Below are 20,995 nucleotides of genomic sequence, written 5' to 3'. Positions count from 1 at the left end.
TACTGCTCAAGTGAACTGCAGCTGAGGCTAGAGCTGGGATTACCATCACAGTCACTGCTGGACGAGCGCTATAAACTGAGACGCACTGAGGCAAGGAACAGCAATTGCTTGTCAGATTGCAAGAAAAAGGACAGAAACAGCCCAGGAACTTTGAAGGTCCTACAAGCGGCCGAGGCACAAAGGCTTACCATAAGAGGTCGAGGTAAGGGTTTTGAAAAGGCTGTTTCTTTTGATGTCATTTTTCAAACAGAGAAATGGCTTCTTTTAAATTTTTTTTTTTTACTACTTGTAACACTTTATTTTTTTACTTTATACAAAATACAAAAAAATGCCAATCCAGAGAGTACAGACCAGTAGTGACGGGCACGTGGCTTGACAGCAAATTGTGTCTAGCAAGACATTAGTTTTCCAACTGTATTTTAGTGAATACATGCATTATATAAAAGAACAATAACAACAACAAAACAACACACGAAGAGGCTACAGCTTTCGATAGTTCCACCCCTTACCACCTTCAAGCCTTTGGGTGGAAGTAAGGGAAAAAGAATTAAAAAGGCAAATGATATTTTTTCCCCATAAAAACAATGATAAAATGTCTTCCCCACCCCCTCCTCCTGTCACACTGATTAAACTTCTCCTGGAAAGTCACACATATAAACAAAAACAGAACAAAAATCCTGAACTGGATAGACAGCAAATACTCAAGGGGGTTGTTAATCTAGGTAACTGATCAGTAGTTTAAGGAAATCTTTTAGACATCTGGAAGCCCTCCTGTTCATTCTTCACTACAGCATCCCAGCCATCCTGCCCTTTCTTCTGACACAGCCCTGACCAGAAACACTTGCGTCACCGAACTGTTGCTATGAACTGGTTTCAAAAAAGAAAGCAGTGTACAAAAATATTTAACAGAACTATGAAAGATGTGGGGGAAGGGAGTCTGTCTTCAGAACCGAGTTGTCTTCTGCTTTGCGTGGGTTTCTTTTGTCTAATCTTCAGGGCTTGTTTATCTGCCCCAGGAACAAAATAGCACCTACAGGGTTAAAGAGAGATAACGTTGGACTCCTTAAAACGAATTCATGGTGCAAAATGGATGGTGCTGCAGGCTGGGGAGAGAAACCTCTTGCCCATCTGTGCCATTCCATCGAGCTTTCTCAAAGGGTAGAAACAGTCTCTACTTTCACTGTGCAATAATGGTACCCACCCACTGCTCCAATGTGGTGGCTGCACTGAGGACAGTGTGACCAAGAAGTTGACATTTTAATTATCATTTTAATGAAAGTTTAGGTTAAGTAGCCACAAATGGTGAGAAGCTCCAGGGCTGGACTCATGAGGTGTGACATACAACAGGCAAAACCAGAGATAAAAGAATAAGGAATTACACCTTCTGATTAAAGTAATAGCAAATGATAAAAACCCATTAGCACCCACAGTGTATGGATGTGAAGCCAACCTTTCCACGAAGGCAGGTTTATACTTCATAATTAAATAAAAAGAGGGAGACTGTTACTATCCTTATTTTACTTAAAAAAAAAAAATCTATGATTTTCATTTATTTCTTTGTGTGCGTCTGCGTGAGCTTGTGTGCACTGGATGTATGTAGGTGCCTGCCGAGGTCAGAGGGCATCAGATCACCTGGAACTGAAGTGGCAGGCAGTTGTAAGATGCCTGATGATGGGCTCTAGAAACAGAACCCAGGTCCTCTGCAAGAGCAGGAAGCACCCTTAACTGCCCAGCCATCTCTCCAGCCCTCCTATCTCAACCCCCGCCCTGTTACTTATCTTTTTTAAAACATCATTTTTTAATTAAGAAAAATTTTCACACAATGTATGTTGACCATTTCTTTTTAAAGATGAACTCAGTGGGCTGGTAAGATGGCTAAGTAGGTAAAGGATGTGCCATGTAACCATGAGGACCTGAGTTCAATCCCCAGCATCCACAGAAAAAGCCAAATATGGTGGTGTATGCTTATAGCTTAGAATCTCACAGAGACAAGGAGGGTTCCTGGGGCTGGCGGACCAGGCTAGCCTAATCTTCAGGTCCCAGGTCCCTCTCTAAACAAAAACCAGGGTAGATGGTACCTAAGGGATGACAGCCAACTTCGGCCTCTGGCCTTCATACATGCATATATGTGCACATGCATCTATACAGCTGCCCCCGTACACTACACTACACTACACTACACTATACTACACACACACACACACACACACACACACACACCCCACACACACATACACTGTACCCCCACCCCCACAGAAACTAAAGATCAGAGCCCAGTTTAAGAAATGAACTGGGGCTAAGATCTATTGCATGGACAATTCCCAAGGCATTATATCACAAAAGTTGGAAGACAGGGGCTGGATAGATGGCTCAGAGGTTAAGAGTACCGACTGCTCTTCCAGAGGTCCTGAGTTCAATTCCCAGCACCCACATGATGGCTCACAACCATCTGTAATGAGAACTGGCACCCTCTTCTGTGTACATAATAAGTAAATAACTCTTAAAAAACACCCATACACATACAAAATGATAAAATAATAATAATAATAATAATAATAATAATAAGTTGAAGACAGAGTGTGTTGCAAAAATTTAAGGGATTTTTAAAACTATGAAGGGTGTGTTGAACCTTCTTATATGTTAAAAACCACCACCTTCCTCCAAACCTACAATTTGGGCAATATTCAAAAGATCCCATCAAACTCTATAACACAGACTTGATTTTCCTTCCTCTTTAACGAGGGTGGTTATAGTATCCATAGTGTCTCCTTGCAGCTGACATGAAGAAATGGATTAAGGGCCACACGGATGGGGACAACTGTAGCTGGAGAACACCTGTCTGAGGATGGAGAGCCAGGGATGAAACAGAAGAACCACTCACCTGTGGGATTATGTCGGATGAAAAACAGGAAAGGCCTGTCTACTATGAACCAGGGGGGCGATGACCTGGCAATTAGGATTGCAGCTGCGGAAAGAAGAAGGCGTGTTAGCCAATCAGCAGCAGGCCAGTGACTGCACTCCCAGATGCTGGTGTCTGAGGACACGTTTGCTTTGTCCCCTAAGCTGGCACGCTCTAATGGTCTCAACGGTCACCATTTACTGAACACTGGGCTGGGCTTTTCACAGTTACTGTCTCCTTGATTCTGTAAAAGCCCCATCTTCACAATACATGTACTCAGTCCTCATAGGCTTATGAGGACTGGATGATATAAAACACACTACAGCTCTCAGGACAGAGACTGCCACCAAATGGGCATCCAATGCATATTTGCTGTTATTATAAGCTATTTTTATTCACGCCATCTGCCATGGCGATAAAGCCTCTGGACCTCTTTAACCTACCCACATCCTTTCCGCAGATCAAAGACTAGCTCAGAATGCTCAACTGTTGGTTCTGTGCCTGCTCCTTTGGTACATCATTCCGGTGCCCTTTGCGACGGCAACAGAGACAGTGAGCTCATCTGCATCTGTTGTGCTACACTACTGCTCAACTTGTTAGTGCAGAGACCTGCTTTAGAAAGCACTTTCTGTTATTCTTGTAATTCTGGGGATACACCCAGCACAGTGCGACTGCTGAGCAAGTCATCATCTGCCAATGAACTACACTCTACCCTGAACGAAAGCTTCTTTAGACACATAGATATCAGTCTACTCTGCTGACCAGTGGCCGGCCCCATTTAACAAGACTGAAGGCTAGCAGAAGGGAGAAGGCTGGTATGACTACCAGTGTCTGGTACCATGGCCCAGTACTTTCCTCAAACTTCTGGAAGACACACATGAATGACTCGGGCTTGCTCTTGGAAAGGGAATACTCAAAAAATTATGCTGGGCAAACCGCTTCACCCAGAATTACAAATAGACAGCAGGCATTACAGACTGACTTGGGTCTCCCTAAAATTTCTATGTTGGGGCACTAAGCACCTAATATGATTACATTTGGACACAGGCCCTTCACGGAGGCTGTAAGGGACACAGAGGACCTAGAGGTGAGGCTCCGACCCAACAGGACCGATGTCCTTATTAAGATGGGGAGAGACACCAGGGATGTGACAAGACCCCATGAACACACAAGCCAAGGAGAAAGACCTGAAGAGAAGCCAAGCCTCCTGCCACTCTGACCCTGGACTTCTGGTCTCAAGAACTGTGGGAAAACAAGTTATCTGTTAAGTTCTCTAGTTTCTGGCATTGTTATGGGAGCCTGAGCTGACTAATTCAGCAGCGACAGGGTGGTGACTGGAGCCCTGGACTTGGTCTAGTACACTCTGCTGTAGTGGTCTTGAAATTCCTAGTACAATTTAGAGCAATGCGTCTATATTTCCATTCACATAGGTTTACTTTACAAATCATGTAGCTGCTCCTGACTGGAATACTAGTTGGCAAAACTGACAAATCACTTTGGTCAAATTTAAGAGGTAGCAATCACTAGAAAAGACAAAGGGTATTTTAAAAATAGCCAACCTCATGTTCTAGGTCTTTATGTTAAGTGCTATTTTAAAGTAACAGAAAAAAAAATTAAGTATTTGTTTGGGAGGTAATAAGGTGCTGATTCTATAGAATAAATGATAACTTTGTTTCATGACTAGAAAGAGTCAGCCACCCAGCAGGGTGTGCAGTGAAGTTATTCTGTGAGCTTACAGATGGTGGCTCAATCTCCTCATTCACCATTCCCATATGGGTGAGTGATGGCAGGGACGGTGCTGGTAGGGGACAAAGGCTTTCTTTCCTTACGAGCTGCCAAGGGGACACATGTAGATGTTCTAATGATCGAGGAAGGATGCACAGCTCTTCTGTCCTGTAAATGATGCCTGTCCTGAAAATGATGCAGATTCTTTACAGCACATCTGTGCTTTCCATCACGGAGAGCAAGGACCCACATGCAACTAGGCTTGGGCTAAGTCTACAGTGCCAACCCCTGCTTTAATAAACAAAGCTTTATTGGAAGACTAAGTGAGCCGTACCCACTCACTTGCAGACCTTTGGCTGCCTTCTTGCAGACTTGAGGAGTCTTGCTGGAGACAGGGAGGCCCACAAGGATGAAAAGCATACTGTCTGGCTCTTTCCAGGGGAATGCCGACTCCCCTCCTAGATGGAATTCCTACACTAACATGACTTTTCTTTTCTCAGTATTAGTGTTCAAATCCAAGGCATCAAGTATCTTGGGCAAGTACTCTACCACTGAGCTATACCCCTGACATCAACATTTTCTTCATCATCATCATCATCATCATCATCATCATCTTCTTCTTCTTCATCATCATCACCATCAAGAAACACTGCATCATCTACCTATACCCACTGCTGTCTCAAGGGTCAGTCTCCCCTTTCTACCTCCCCAGGGCTCAGCTGGCAACGAGGCTCCCTAGAGATTTGCTAAGCTGATGAATGAACTGGCGTGTGTCTGCTTTCCCACGGGACGTGGCCTTGCCACGTGACCCAGAACTTACTTGTTGCTGCTGAAGCTTTGGTTCCATCTTCACTGACTTCAATTTTTGCTTTTTGCAAGATATGAGAGACATGAAGGCTTTCTGACCCTGTTTCCAGAAAACACAAAATCAGCAGTTGCTCAATGAGCATGCCATCTACGGTGTCAAGAGTAACCTCAAAGCCATGGCAACTTCCAGTTTTTAAAAAAGGGTCCGAAATAACCTCTGACCGTCCTACAGACTGAGGGCTGGAGGGGGCTGTCACTTTCGGTGGATTTCAATTTTTGCTAAATGATTTGTAACTGTTACTTCTGGAAGGGACTCCCAGACCCCAAATGTCTCTAATCATTTCAACTCAGGTCATTATTGATTTTAAGAATGAAAAGAACAGAGATTTGTAAAGATGCCATTTTTCCAGAAGAAGAAAGACAATGGTATTATCCAATTTGTTTTAGCCCACTAGGTTTCCTAGTGGCTGTACCCAGCAGGACTATGTAAGAGGTTGATTGGACCACAGGCCTGGGTACCAGGTGTTTGTGAGGGTCTACACTTGACTGCAACTAGCAAGGGGGAGGTCTTTTGCTCCACCCCTTGGTGTTGTTATAAATAGATATTTGGAATAAAATTCTGGGCCAGTGGATAAGGATCCAGGCACACCTGAGTCTAACCTGTATTCTCTCTGATTTCTCTCCCCTCTCTATTTCTAAGTCTCTTATCCCTCATTCCTCAAGAGTCTCTGGGGTAAATAAATGTGGGGGTTGGTCCACCACAGATGGCACCTGAACAGAGACAAAAGAAAGGGACGAAAAAGAAAAGAACATAACCCTAGGACTTGGCGAAAGCATTGAGGAGGCACCGGCATCGAGAGTATAGGCATGCCGATAAGGAATTGAAAAATGAAGGAAACAGTATTTTATTCTTGGAGGTATAGGTTAAGTGGTGAAATACCGCAAGACTGCAGCATTAGATTTCTCTCTATACAGGTTCTCTCTCTCTCTCTCTCTCTCTCTCTCTCTCTCTCTCTCTCTCTCTCTCTCTCTCCTATAAAAATTAAGGTAGAAAATAGAAATATTGGGTTAGGAATATAGAAAAGAAAAAGCTTAGGGTAAAGTAGGATAAGATAAGCCTAATTATGGGGTTATGAACGCAAAATCTTGGGGAATGATCAGAGGAAATATCTATCAAAGAAGAACTTAACAGGCAGAGAAAAGATTCTCATGGAAGCTTTTGGCCTATGGGCATTGATTCGGGATGATCTAAGCCCAGAGAAGCAGGAGGGAACTGTCCCTGAGGCGGAACAAATATAGACTGTCCATCCCAGAAAGGATTTCAGATGGGGAAACCGAGGCTCACGGGTTAAGAACTCTGTCCCTAGTCACATGGTCAGTTAGGCACAGGGAAGTGCTGGCTTTCCTAGCACCAACCACTCATCCACCAACACAGTAGTATGAGGGAACTCCTGGGTAGGGCCAGGCCCAGAACTGCAGGTGTGTCTTGGGGACCCTTTAGTGAGGGTCCTCACTTCCTTCTCACCAAAGCACAAGGAACAAATGATTCCCAGTGGGTGGCACTGTCCAGGAGGACACCAACTCCTGTCAGCATGAGCCTGCTGGGACGTGGGTCTGGATGAAGAGAGCAAAGGGCTTTATTTTGGGGGGTGGGGTGGGGAGGTCACCTGGTGTTGCATCGTCTGCAAAACCACTCAGCTCTAATATGGCTAATTGTGGCTATGTGCATGTTTATGTGGCTCAGGTGACCTACAAGGTTAAAGAGAACAGCATAAGGAGATTCAGGGCCCGTGGTCCTCCTGTTTAGTATTCAGACTTTAACAGGTGATCTGAACAAGAAGTGCTGCTCAAACTTTATTAGGCCAAAGGATCCCATTAAAATAAAGGTGGTGATTCAGGAGGTCTGGAACAGATCCAAAATAAGCGCTTCTAACACAGTTCCAGGTGATGCTAATGTTCTGGGCTGGGAACCAGGAATGACAGGGAATGGGAAGATCAATAGGGCTACAGTTCCAGCAAAGGTGCATGTGTGTGGTGTGTGTGTGGGGGGGGATGAGGTGGGGAAGTGCTTGTGTGTGTGTGTGTGTATGTGTGTGTGTGTGTGTGTGTGTTGGGGAGATGAGGTGGGGAAGTGCTTCTCCCCCACCAGAGATTCTCAGATATTCTTGAGCATGTAAGTGAGGTTGGCAATAAAACCAAATTCTCTACCAGTCAAGGGTTAAAATCCACCCTGGAGTACTTTGCATGTCCAAACTATGGCTTTTCTTTGGAAAGTGTTCTAAATGTAGAAGAAAAAGACCTGACCTATTCAAACAACTCCAGGAAGAGTTACAGAGGATGGCAAATATGGGAGATGATACTAGGCATGTCCTATTAATAGCTGCTTGGGTGAATGACAGTTCTAATCAGACATATTGAATTACTTATCTCAGACATGGCAAAATACATTTCTGGATATAGGCAAGCCTACAGTTGCTCCATGGAAGTAAACTAATGTTTGAGAATTTAAAAATCTTTAGTTTTTTTTTCTTCAAACCCAAGTTTGTATTAGAAAATAAAGAATAGCTGGGTGGTGGTGGCGCAGAGACAGGCATGTGGATCTCTGTGAGTTCGAGGCCAGCTTGGTCTACAGAGAGAGATCCAGGACAGGCACCAAAGCTACACAGAGAAACCTTGTCTCAAAAAATCAAATAGAAAGAAAGAGAGAGAGAGAGAGAGAGAGAGAGAGAGAGAGAGAGAGAAAGAAAGGAAGGAAGGAAATAAAGAACAACTAAGTCCTAATTAAGAGGCAAACTCTGGGGTTACAGATATCTCTCACTCAGCAGTAGAGCACATGTCTAACAAGCATACAGCCCTGGGTTCAAGTCCCAGCATGGACAAGTTTTTGGGTAACAGGCAATATATGCAGAAGTCCTTATCCCCGTGGTCCCTCAGGCCTCACATGAAATGTACGAGTAAATGATGAACGCTGATTGACAGGTTTACAGTCAACAGCATCTTTTGGCAATGCATCAAATTAAAACTTGCATAGGTTTAGGGCAACACACTCCTGATCGTGATTTTTTCTTTTTGAGCAAATAAGGACCCGTAACACTTTCTTGGAGTTTTAAGTTTTAAACTCGACATACTTGTTATTTTTGCAAAATTTGCCTTTGATGGCTCAAACATCTCAGTAATGCCGAGGGCTTTCAGTGGCTCCTTCAGATCTGTTTGTGCCACAGCCGTGAACCTACAGGAATACAGAATAATATGGGGGAGGGTCAAAATGGTATGAATGATTCAAGCATGACCAAAATCAGCACATGTTTACCCACAGATTCTTTAAGGAAGACCTTGTTACCACTCTGAACTGCAGCCTGACTTCTAATATTTAAATGAGTAATACCCTCTACCCATTAACAATGAGCATGACCATCCATGTGGGGCAGGCACTCCATATCTCAGTGACTTTCTATAAGAGTGGTTAGGATGCAATTAACACTTAAGATGTATTCATTTTTATCTTTTAGATGTATGAGTATTTTGTCTGCATGCATTTATGTGCACCACATGTACACATAGTACCAAAGAAGCCAGATGAGGGCACCAGATCCCCTGGAAGTAGAGTTATAGATGATTGTGTGCTACCACAGGGTTATTGAAGACCAAATCCAGGTCCCCTGCAAGAGCAGTGAGCACTCTTAACCACGGAGCCACCTCTCCAGCCCCCTTGGGAGAAAGACTTCTAATGCATGTAAATGTACTACTCTTGACTACTTAACTCAGTGACTGGAGAATTACAAGCTATTAGAATTCTCTACTCCCACTGAGGTGTGGCTAGACACTCTGGAGAGTGAGAAAGCTGGTAACGATGGGAAGTTCACAAGGGAGACAAATTCCATCACTCCCTCTGCACGTTGGAAAAAGTGTCCTTTGAATTGTTGGGAATTAGGATGCACCAAGAATGGGCTGCTTTTGCACTAGCCTGGAGTCATAACATTAGAAATTCCATTTATCATTTACTTTGAGGGTATACAAGAAAAGCTGCCTTAAATACGGAGGCAAAGAACTTAGCTGGTCACAGCCCCACAGGCCGTGGGCTCTACCAGCTTCTAGCTGATGCCTGAATGACCAGCAGCGTTCCTTATCTCACCGAGCTCCTTAGACTACTGTGTTCTCACCCGTACTAAATGAAGATTTTTCACTTCTCTGACTGGAAAAGATACCTTAGAAATGGTTACAGATTCATGAATTTGCACTCGTGGGATTGGTTCCAAGGCCACGGCTGCCTGCTTTCCTTGAGTATCATTATTATCCCACCACAAACAGGCACTGCAGGGGCTCAGAGAAAGCTTTCATAAAACATAGCCTGCTGTCCCCCCAAACACACTTTCCACAAACAATCTTAGCTCCCCGTTTCTACTATGCAGTAGGACAGAGATCCCTTGAGCAGCACATCCTTTCTTTCCAGGGAAGAGACACTTACTTGGGCAGGACCAGCTGCATCCTCTTGGGTACCATAGTGTTCATCCAGCTATCGATGGTCTTGGTACTGATGTGAGGGATGATGGCAGAGAGTGGGGTGGAGTTCTCGGTTGGCAGGGCGATCAGCATGCTGATGCTTTCACCGTGGTAGGGCAACTCAATGAAGTTGTACCATAAGCCATTGGGGGTGCTGGTAGACCCTAAAGAAATCAGAGGTAGATTTAGTGTATGCCTGCTGACTTCTAGACAGGGCACAAGTGACTGCCAGTCACCAGGGAAGCCACAGGGGAAAGACAGCAATTCAGTCCACAAAGCTCCCTTTGCTACAAATAGCTCCCCCTCAGAAGGACAAAGATAAGGACAATGACTTCTTTCTTCCCTGGTGCAGAATTCTCCGTCTTCAGTCTAGACAGAATGCCTCTGGGCATCGCTAAACTCACTGTAATTCCGCTGAATAGAATGTAAGTAGATCATTAGGAACTCACCACACAGTGCTTTGTAAAAGGTTGACCTTTATATGGATAAAAGAATAAATTAAAGCTACTTTTGAGCTTTTTTTTTTTTTTTAACATTTTACTTTGTTTTAGAAAACACCCTGCTGTGTGTTTAAGGTGTACAATATGATGGTATAGGCAAGATGCAGCAAAAGCATTTCTATAGTCAAGCCAGTTAGCATACCCATTATTTGTTAGAGTTATGTGTCTTAAAGCAAAAAAGGAGTAAGCTAGCTGAGCACCAGGTTTCACCTCTGTTTCCCAAGTGCAGATGCAGGATGACCAGCTGCCTCATTCCACTGCCACCATTAACTTCCCACCAAAATGGACGAGACCCTCAAACTGTGAGCTGAAATAAACCCTACCTTCCTTTAGCTGCCTGGGTCAGGCATTTTCTCACAGCAACAAGCAAAGTAAGTAACCCAGCAACAGAGACCAGACTACAACAGCAACACCATGCATAGTACAACCGAGCCGTCAAAAGGACCCTGCTGGCACTTCTAGATCCATGGGGGGATTTCTAAAATCTTTACTGAACATTAAACCTTTAAAGATGAATTCCGTGAGCCTGATGAGGTGACATGGTCTTCCCGTGCCCCTCCCCCCTTTATACAGATGGAAATATCGAGATACCAAAGTATGGACCCCACAAGGTTGCTGGCGTGACAAAATGAGAAAAGGTAATATATGTAGTAGTATGAAGGGTACCCATGGGGCCCTCCTCTACCTCCTCCACGTGAAGTACAACACAAGAAAGAGAAAAGAGGAAACGAGCTCCTGTGATTTTCTTCCTTTTTTTTTCCTTCCATCTCTCTGGCCCCTTGCTCCTGTGATTTTCACTGGACCTTTCTTGGCCAATGACCTCGGCCAATCATAGCTTCTGAGGTGAGGAACTCTGGACAGGCCACACCTCCAGGGAAGGAGGACCGAAGGCCAAAGAGAGGACAGCAAGAGACAGAGAGCAAGCTTGGTTTTGTCACGAGCACTCTGACACCACAGGACAATAGACGTCTCCAGGGATTGGTGGGGTCTCTTGTTCTCCCCAGCCACAGGCTGCACCAGGCTGTAGGACAGCTTGGGAATCCAGTGCGGCCTGACTTAGCTTGGCATTGCTGTGAGCACAAAGCAGCCGGGGTTCTGGGTTAAACCACCCAAGAATCAAAGCTAATATTCTTCACCTTTACTTTTAGCCTGAGTGATAAAACAGTCTCAGTAGAAACTGAAAAATCAATGAGAGAGTGAGAAAAAAAAAAAACAAAAAAAAACCTCCTAATGAGTCCTTTAATCCTGGAAGTAAACATCAAGTCTCCAGCGCTGGGGGAGCTAATTTTTTGAAACTGTGAAATGTGGGAAATGTGGGAAGTAGTTACTAAATTATTGCTCCGGGACAGGAAACAAAGACCTTGAGAGATTAATTGCTATAGAAGTGTGTATAATCCAACTAAGGAGGGAGGGTTGAAGCTATGAATGATGGGAACTGTGAACTGGGGTGTGGGAGTTGGGGAGGTAAGCAGGCTCACAGGTTAACCGAACCTTGACTGGAGACGCCATTACTGACCAGTAAAACCAGCACACGTTAGCCATTCCGTGTAGTCACACATCTGCTGGATGTTTGATTTTTTTTCTACCTCGGCATCTGACCCCAGGACTGGTTGACCAGAGCCAGCAGGCGGGCTGCATCAGACCATACCCATGATGTACTCATGAGCTTGAGAAGTGGGGAGATGGATGGACATCTCTGCTCCCTCTCCTGTCACAGGCATTATGGTGCTAACCCATCACCTTTTTTTTGCCGGGGACAAATGTGAGATTGGGAACACAGGCTGGAGTCAGAGAACCTGGATTCCATGGCTCACTCGGTCAGTGACTTCAGTACAATTCATCAAGACAATGTACATCTACAACACACAGTGCAATGTGGCACATAGCAGAAAGCTTCATAGTGACCGAAGTGGCGCCCGACCATGTTTTGAAACAAGATCATGCCATAGATTCCAGGCTGACCTCAAGCACAAGATACTTCTCTCTCAGACAGATGCAGGGATCACAGGGCGCAGCCATGATGATGCCTGGCTGCCTTACTTCTGGAAGGATTGGTTATTCCTCCGTTTAGACACAGAGCTGACCTACCATGGGGAACCACACAGTGGCAGTGGATATGACACCTCCCCATTAGGACAAACCAGACAGGAAAGGGTATTTGGGGGCTGGGGTCAGGGCACAGGGCCTCTGGCTGTCCCACAGATCTTCCCTTTAAAGTGTTATATCCTAAGCTAAGCAGACCTCAACATCTGCAAAGTACATCATATGCTCTTCTGTGAGGACGATTTCTACACATGAAGAAATTCCCTCACTCTGAAAAGAAACAAGGAAGCCCTTTCTCTTAGATGAATGATATTAGTCAAGAGTCAAGTATGAAAAATGTGAAGATTGGAGACTTTTCTTAGAAGATCCATTTAGAGTGAGAGCTTTTATTCTGGAAAGGCCCTTGTGACACTCTGACTCCCACATTAAGTCCTACAAGGGAGGACACAACTCGTTGAAACGCTACAAATGCTTTATGGTCTGTAAAATCCAGGAGAATATTTTAAAGACTATCAGGAAAGCATTATAGATGGCTGCCCCTGTAATGACCTTTGGCTACCAGTCAGAGTGAATTTCCTGACCCCACTTGAACAGAAACTGAGAAATGTGTTTGGACACAACAGATAGATCCTCTGAGTATGGCTGTCTACATCACAGACCAGAGTCCAAAGCAGGCCTGAGGACAGCCGATAGGGAAGAATGAGGCCTAAGCAACTAGGGGAGTCACTAGGTGAGTGTGCTGTGCTGGGAGAACCTGGCAGGCAAGAACGAGAATACACCTAGTCTTGGGAACTCCAACTTAGCACACAGCCAAAGGGGAAGTCATATTGCTGGATAAATATGAGCTGGAAACAGGGAAGAAAGGACACCAGAGACGGGGGACTGTGGAGGCATCTCAGTTGGTTAAAAAAAAAAAAACACCCGCCTCATAAGCATGAGGGCGTGAGTTCAATTCCCAGGATTCATCTAAAAACGCAGATATGGTGACACACTCGTAATCTAGTTCTGGGGAAGCAGAGACAGGTAAGTCCTGGAGGTTCAGTGGCCGGCCAGCCTCGCTGAATCTGTGAGCACCAGGTTCTGTGAGAGACCCTGCCTCAAAACATAAGGTGAAGAGTGATTGAGGAACATACCCTCAGACCCAGGCACACCTGCACACATATACAAACAGAGAAGTCTGGTTATTTATTGTGGGTCACCCCCCCCCCAGGATAAGGTCTCTACAGTATACATTCAAGCGTTTAAGATGAACATTTATAACGGCTTTGATCAGCAATTCCTACTTAAGCGAATTTCCTCTAGGAATAGTGATAAAAGCCTTTACAAATCTACGCATAAGAACACTCACTGCTGTGCTATTTATTAGAGGAAAAAAGTAACTGACTAGTCAGAAAATATTACACAAGTTTATATTATGAAATAATGTGCAGCTAAAAAACAGACTTGTAAATTCTAACAAACTGATGGGGAAAAAAAAAAGGCCCACGATTATAGCAGCTAAGGAATAAAACAGATTGTGGAATAAATATTGCAGTGTGATCCTAGCATGCCAAAAGGCTTCAAAGACATACTACATATTTATAGGTCAGAAATTATATATCTAGAGCTTAAAAGGGTTTTTTTATCCTAGGAACTGGGATTCTAGGAGCATGTTTTCTTTTCGTTTTATATATGTGGCAGCTGGCTTTGCAGTGAGCCTGGATAGCCGTCCACCAAACAGCACTTCAAAGCTCTTCCTAAATAGAAGTCTATCCTTGAAGGCTTATTGTTAGCAGGCGCAAGTCAGATGCATCTTCCTCCCTCTTTTAACTTCCCACCCTTTCACCTTGCGTTGCCAAGTGGGTCCCCTCAGAGATGCCGATGATATCTTGGGAGAGAAGTAAAGAAGGCAGATCCTCTGAATGGAAGTGTTTCAACAAGGGGAACCAAGACTTGCCTGAGGCCCAAGAAACACCCAACCAGGAGATCCTGCAGGTTTGGGCACATCAGCCTCTTGAGTCCTGGCTGGTAGCGTTGGCAGAGGGTGAGGAGATGGGCAGAAATGGCCACCAGGCTAAGAGGTCTGCAGCCGTGAAAATGAATGCCTGCTCGGAGCCACCGCGGCCTGCTGGACCCTGCTCACAGGCCCATGTGCATAAGCTGGCCTTATCCTGACAAGCTGCTCTGGCAGAAAGTAGGAAACTAGGGAGTAGACGACACTCTTACATCACCCATTCCAGAGGGAAGCCAGGCTCCAAGCTGGGATTCCAGGTAGACCCAATGACAGCCACAGAAAGGAAGGAGAGAAGGATGAGCCATGCTGCTCGCCATCCCGACTTGCAAGGAAATGGGATAGAGGCAAGAACACTTAGATGGCTCTGTCCTGCACTCGGTACAGCAGTCACAGCGGACGGGAAACAGATGTGCCATCAGGCTGGGTCATCTAAGCAGAGCCCGATGCCGGCATTATATAAAGCACAGGAAGAACACAGAGGAACTGCTATGGGTTGGTTATAGACAGTGGTCACCATGCCCAGCCTTAAAGGGCAGGGTGACCTAGAGAGAATGAGTTCCTGATCATACTCCTCTGGAAAGACTTGAGACTATTTTTTTTAAGGTTTATTTATTTATTATGTATACAGTGTTCTGTCTGCAAGTACCCCTGCAGGCCAGAAGAGGGCACCAGATCTCATGACAGATGTGGTTGCTGGGACTTGAACTCAGGACCTCTGGACGAGCAGCCAGTGCTCTTAACCGCTGAGCCACCTCTCCAGCCCCAACTTGAGACTTTTGTGGGGAGGAAGGCTGCAGCCCTGATGTCATTGTGGGGAGAGTCTGGGAAGTTGATGCCCCAGCTCTCCTCTCCTCCCCCATCAGTCACCTGGTATGTCTACACTGGCCACTCCTGTAGGATGCTAGGAAGCCAGGGAGCCCAAAAGGCAGCCTCAGTTGCAGGCAGGGTGGAAGGAGGTGGGAAAGGAGAGAGTGAGTGAATCAAGGAAGGCAGATATTCATTCTCTGATCCATTCTCCCACCCCAACCCCCATCTCCTCTCTCCAAATCAACTGATAAAAATGCATTTATATCAAGGATGCAGTTCAGCAATAGAGTGTTTGTCTAGCCTGCACAAGGCCCTGGATTCGATCCTGAGCACCACAAAAAGATGCATTTGTGTATACCCAAGGTAAAGCGCACACATATGTTCTTAGACAAATCAGTTCTGAACTCAGAACAGGTCCTCAAGTGTTTCCCTCTGGGAACAGACTATATACTCAGGAAGAGCAGGCTACATTGCTGTATGTCAGCTGGACGGTGGTGGCGCATGCCTTTAATCCCAGCACTTGGGGAGGCAGAGGCGGGCAGATCTCTGTGAGTTTGAGGCCAGCCTGGTCTAGAGAGCAAGTTCCTGGACAGCCAGGGCTGTTAGACAGAGGGAAAAAACTTTATGTCTGAATCTCCCAGAGGAATATCTAAAGAACCCTTGCATTATATTCTTCTGTTTTTTTGTTTTTTGTTTTTTTTCATAGAACGCAGACTATACAAGGATCCATTTAAAATAAGACATTTCTGTCTAGATAGGCACTGGGGGTGCTGCCAGCATTCCAAGGGTGTCCTCGAACAGCACAGCCCAAGAGGGGGAGGTCAATGTCACAGAAGTGACTTTCAGGCGAAAGGAGCTATTTACTAATGTTCGTCTCGGGACAAACTTCCTGTGCTGCTGTAAGCATGTACTGTTTCTCAATGAACATTTCTTGACTAGTAAATGTGGAAAATTTGTTCCTAGCAGCCTGCCTTATGGCCGACAAGATGGGAAGTGTTCTGACTGTGATGCTCAGGAGCCGTGATTTCTCCGGCAGGCAGCTGGCGACGCGGTCATCTGTTTGGATGTGACAGTGACTGAGAATGAGAAGGTAGGTATTTAGGGGCTAGAGAGATGGCTCCGTGGTTCAGAGTGTGTACCGTCCTTGTAGAGGACGAGTGTTTGTAGTCCCTAGCATGCACCCATGTTGGGTGGCTCATCACCACCCATAACCAGCTCCAGGGTATCTGATACCCTTTTCTGGCTTCTATGGGCTCCTGCACACAGGCATACACACAGAGAATAAAAATAAATAAATCCATTTTTTTTTAAAGGGAAGACAAAAAAAGGGGGACCAGTATAGACTGGAGACTTGAAGCCTGTGGAGATTTTAAGGTGGATCAAGAATGCTCCCATGAAGAGATATGTACAAAAATAATCAGTCATGGTTATCTGTGCTGTGGGAATGATGGCGTGCATGGGAGACTTTTTCCTCATCTATAGGGTTGATGATACATGCTCCTAACAAGGAAAGCTCAGGGGCTGCAGAGAGAGGAAGAAAGCTTGCAAGCAAGAATGAGGACCTAAGTTCCAATCCCCAGCAACCATGGAAAATCTGGAAACAGGAGGATGGTTGAAGCCTTTTGACCACTAGCTCCAGGAACAGTGAGAGATCCTGTCTTAATAGAAAGAAGTGGACAGTGACAGAGCAGACCCTCCCCCGCAATGTTCTCTTCTGGCATCTACAGGTACGCACACCTACACACACATAACACCACACCAACACATGCACATCCATACATAGGAAATTTCAATTTCAAATGAGGAAATCTATGTGAAATCTCACCACAGTGAACATTTTCCTGAACATTCGCCAAGACATATCTGTATAGACAAATGTACAGAAAGTATTTATGTAAGCATGGTTCATCAGCATCTGCTGTTCTATAGCCTGCCTTCTGAAATCTGATACACACTGCATAATCTTTCTATTTATGTAGAGCTCAATCTAATTACCACCTGTGTTCCAGGGCACAGTCATGTCTCAGGAGTCACAGGGTTCAGTAGGATGAAATCCCTCCTATTAAATGTGGTCTTCCCATCTACCTATATAAATCCCACTGAATATGCTAACTCGTCTGTGACTTATCAAACTTAATGCAACGTGACTAGCTGCTTCATTGTATTGTTCGGGGACAACGACAAGAAAACATATCTGTGTATGTTCGATATGCAGTTAACTTTTCTTTTTAAATATTTTCCATCTGAGGTAGGTTAAATCCAAAGATACAGAACCCAGGGCTCTGAATGGAGATGCGTACCAGGTTTCTATTTTCTAGTGTGTAACTATCTTCAGGTAGCAAGTTCTCTGGAGTGGGGCTGCTGGGATAATGACATAGAGAACGTCCTGTAGGTTACAGATCCCACCACTAACTAGTAATGCTCAAGGAGCCTACCCACCCCATGCAGTAGCCATAAGTGAGTTTTATTAGCCTTCCTAATTTTTGGTAATGCAAGAAGTAAAAAAGAAATACAATTTTTATTTAGTACTATATGTTTGCTAATGGTGACTTGCTAGATTCCTTCATAAGTTTAATGTCCATTTATATTGGTTTTGTTAACTATCTTTTCATCCTACATTTTCAACCCAGAAGCCTACACATGTGACGTGTTAATGCACAATTTTTTTTTGCATGGTACAAAGACTTTTTTTTTTTTTTTTTTGGTTTTTCGAGACAGGGTTTCTCTGCGTAGCTTTGCGCCTTTCCTGGAGCTCACTTGGTAGCCCAGACTGGCCTCGAACTCACAGAGATCCGCCTGGCTCTGCCTCCCGAGTGCTGGGATTAAAGGCGTGCGCCACCACCGCCTGGCTGGTACAAAGACTTTTATTCTTTACAAAATTTTGCCTCACGGGGTGGTAGTGGTGCATGCCTTTAATCCCAGCACTTGAGAGGAAGAGGCAGGAGGATTTCTGTGAGTTTGAGACCAGCCTGGTCTACAGAGTGAGTTCTAGGACAGGCAGGGCTACACAGAGAAACCTTGTCTCAAAAAACCATTAAAAAGGAAAGAAAGAAATCTTGCCTCTCAGAAACCTCGCCCACTCTGTGAAGTACTGGCATTCCAGATGTGTGTCACCTCCTCCAACCTTCCCCCGCCCCCCAACAAAGATGTGCTCTTGAATCTGCTACCAACACATTCTAGAATAGACCTCAACCAGCCCATACTCACCAGACCGGAACACGGAGAGCTGGGCCAGCATGGGCACTTGGTAGGGTTTCCCATCACCTGCCACGAAGGTCCGTTTCTTTGTGCTCTCGGGTTGAAACCTGGATTTCCACAAACCCTTGAAATACACTGCATTGACAAGGACCAGTCTGGTAAGGGCACCATCGATCAGATTTGGGGAAAGCAGGTTGTCAATCATGCCTGTGAAGTCCAAGAACAAGGGAACACATCAGCAGTGGAAGCCGCATTGAGGGCAAATGGCAGCTAGCTGCAGAGACAAGAGTGGAAAAAAAAATTTTTTTAAAGGCTTAAATCAGACATTCTGGTCTCATGCAGCCTAAACTCTCTATGTAGCTGAGACTAACTGAACTTCTGACTCCCCTGCCTCCACCTCCTAAGTGGTGAGATTTCTGTGTGTGGCACCATGTCCAGTTTATGTGGTACTAAAAACTGAATTAAGCAAGCACTCTACCAGCTGAAGCACATCATCAGCCCCTCAACTGGATTTCCAAAGCACACTTTTATACTAATTTTTCTTGCTCAGATTTTAAAATTTCAAGGAAAGCAAACAACAAATTAAAATCACTAGAGAAGACTGTTACTGGTTAGTTAAGAGTTTACCAAACCAGCTCAAGAAATGACAACTAGTTCTGTAAGGCCCTTGTTTTAGAAAGTGTCTATGCATCTAGAATATGCCATTATTTAATTACGACTTGTTTTAGATGTTTTTACTGACAACTGATGAGGGTCCTTGGTCTTCATGAGATAAACAGTTTTTGCTTCTCTTTGCTTTTCAGCAACCAGGTTCATGCAGTCCTCGTCAAAGTAAACATTCCACCTTGTGAAACATCCACGCTAAACTCATTTCTTCCAAGACGTGAGAAACGCATGGAATCAATCCCTGGTCCTCACAAGCCTCCTGATGACTCCAAGAGGAATTGAAACTGAGTACCATGTTCCCATGTAAGGGCTAGGCATTGAGCTAGGCTCCAAGAGCACAGAGATGAGAAGAAATGGGGTTAGCCTACAGGAAATGACTTTGAAGGCAAGTGTTCTCTTGCTGGGGTGCTGGGATGCTGGGATGCTGGGATGCTGGGATGCTGGGATGTCAGGATGTGCACATGAGTAGCAAAGGAACAAACAGACTCTTCTCACTTCAGAGTGTTGGAGGAATCCTTTAAATGCCACCCACGCTTGCTGCTCAGGTTCCTTTTTGCTTGGTCTTAGAAGGTTTAAGGGTAGGGGTATATGCTGGGCCATGGTGGTGCATGCCTTTAATTCCAGGACTTGGGAGGCAGAGGCAGGCACATCTCTGTGAATTTGAGGCCAGCCTGGTCTACTGAGCAAGTTCCAGGACAGCCAGAGCTACACAGAGAAACCCTGTCTTGAAAGGCCAAAAAACAAACAAACAAACAAACAAAAATGTATGTGTGTGCATGTATGTGTATTAAATAAGGGTTCCTTATATTCAAAGCTATTAAATTTTAATTTGCTTGATTTTAATCCATAGATATATAGCAACACATAAATATATTCAAGCTATAATTCTTAAAATGGTGACAGTAAAATCAACAGCTTCCATGGAGGCCAGATGTCTAATTTAACCAGAGATCTTCATGTCTCTTAAAATGAAACTCAAAAAAGAAGAGTCCTAATACTCCATGAAAACCTCTGAAACTCCTCAAAAATAGCACAGGGGAAGTTTGTGGTACCCGACATTCAGCGTCTTCAGTACTCTTACTTCCACAAGGGGGCATCAACACCACCTAAGCCTGGTCCTGGAAGAAAACTACAGGCTATAAGTAGCCATCAATCACTCAGTTCAGTGCAAAGCATCCTTGCAAACATGTTCCTCCAACAGCACTCCTTGAAGCTAATGCCCAGTACTTTGGATGTGCTTCTGCCCTTGTAGAGAACATTACCCAACTGAATCCATTCTTTTCTTTTTATAACCCATGCCCCTTGACCCTCATCCCCTCCTTGCCCTTCACTTTCCAGAGTTGAGGGTTAGTGCCACCAGCCACCATGGAGGTATTTTATATTCTAGCCACTAGTTGAATGAGCCTGCCTCCCCCAACCACACCACGCATTGCCTCGTTACGAGGATTTTACCATTCCCTTTTCAGAATGTAGTCAGGGCTCAATTAGCCGAAGACACCTCAGATCATTTTGCAGTGATAAAGTATGACTCTGGGCTGGGTGACGTGTATCACAGTGCACACCTGTAATCCTGGCACTCAGGAAGTAGAGGCCGAAGAACTCAAGAGTTCAAGCAAGCCTCTGCTGGATAATGAGTTCATTACCAACCTGGGATACATGATACCTCATCTTGTAAAAACAAACATGAAAATGCAATGTCTTATAGATATATCGCCACCTTCAGGGTGAGTATGTGCTAGGAGGGCAAGGCAAAATGACAAAGGAAATGGCAAAGAAAAAGCACTAGGAAATGGACAGATAGGTGAGAGGTAAGACAGATTAGCGATAAGCTTGAGAAACCTGCTGGTGGTGTTGCCA

At 44.8% G+C, this 20,995-nt stretch overlaps 1 protein-coding gene across 3 annotated transcripts in view; it reads right to left on the bottom strand.

The window, feature by feature from the left end:
• Window positions 1–269: 269 nt before the first annotated feature.
• The window catches only part of Serpine2 (serpin family E member 2), a 63,580-nt gene continuing 42,854 nt past the window's right edge, over window positions 270–20,995 (bottom strand). For all 3 annotated transcript variants that reach the window (XM_006972114.4, XM_076549976.1, XM_076549975.1), the window contains exons 4-9: window positions 18,482–18,679; window positions 9,897–10,095; window positions 8,560–8,660; window positions 5,445–5,531; window positions 2,882–2,965; window positions 270–1,030 (exon numbers count right to left, since the gene is read on the bottom strand). In XM_006972114.4, the coding sequence (XP_006972176.1) occupies window positions 993–1,030; window positions 2,882–2,965; window positions 5,445–5,531; window positions 8,560–8,660; window positions 9,897–10,095; window positions 18,482–18,679 (707 nt within the window). In that variant the 3' untranslated portion in view covers window positions 270–992. The remainder of the gene's footprint in view (window positions 1,031–2,881; window positions 2,966–5,444; window positions 5,532–8,559; window positions 8,661–9,896; window positions 10,096–18,481; window positions 18,680–20,995) is intronic.

Source organism: Peromyscus maniculatus, chromosome 13, assembly GCF_049852395.1.
Source record: "Peromyscus maniculatus bairdii isolate BWxNUB_F1_BW_parent chromosome 13, HU_Pman_BW_mat_3.1, whole genome shotgun sequence".
Lineage (NCBI taxonomy): Eukaryota > Metazoa > Chordata > Mammalia > Rodentia > Cricetidae > Peromyscus > Peromyscus maniculatus.
Note: the sequence above shows the minus strand (reverse complement) of the source record. Positions and strands in the feature narration are given on the sequence as shown.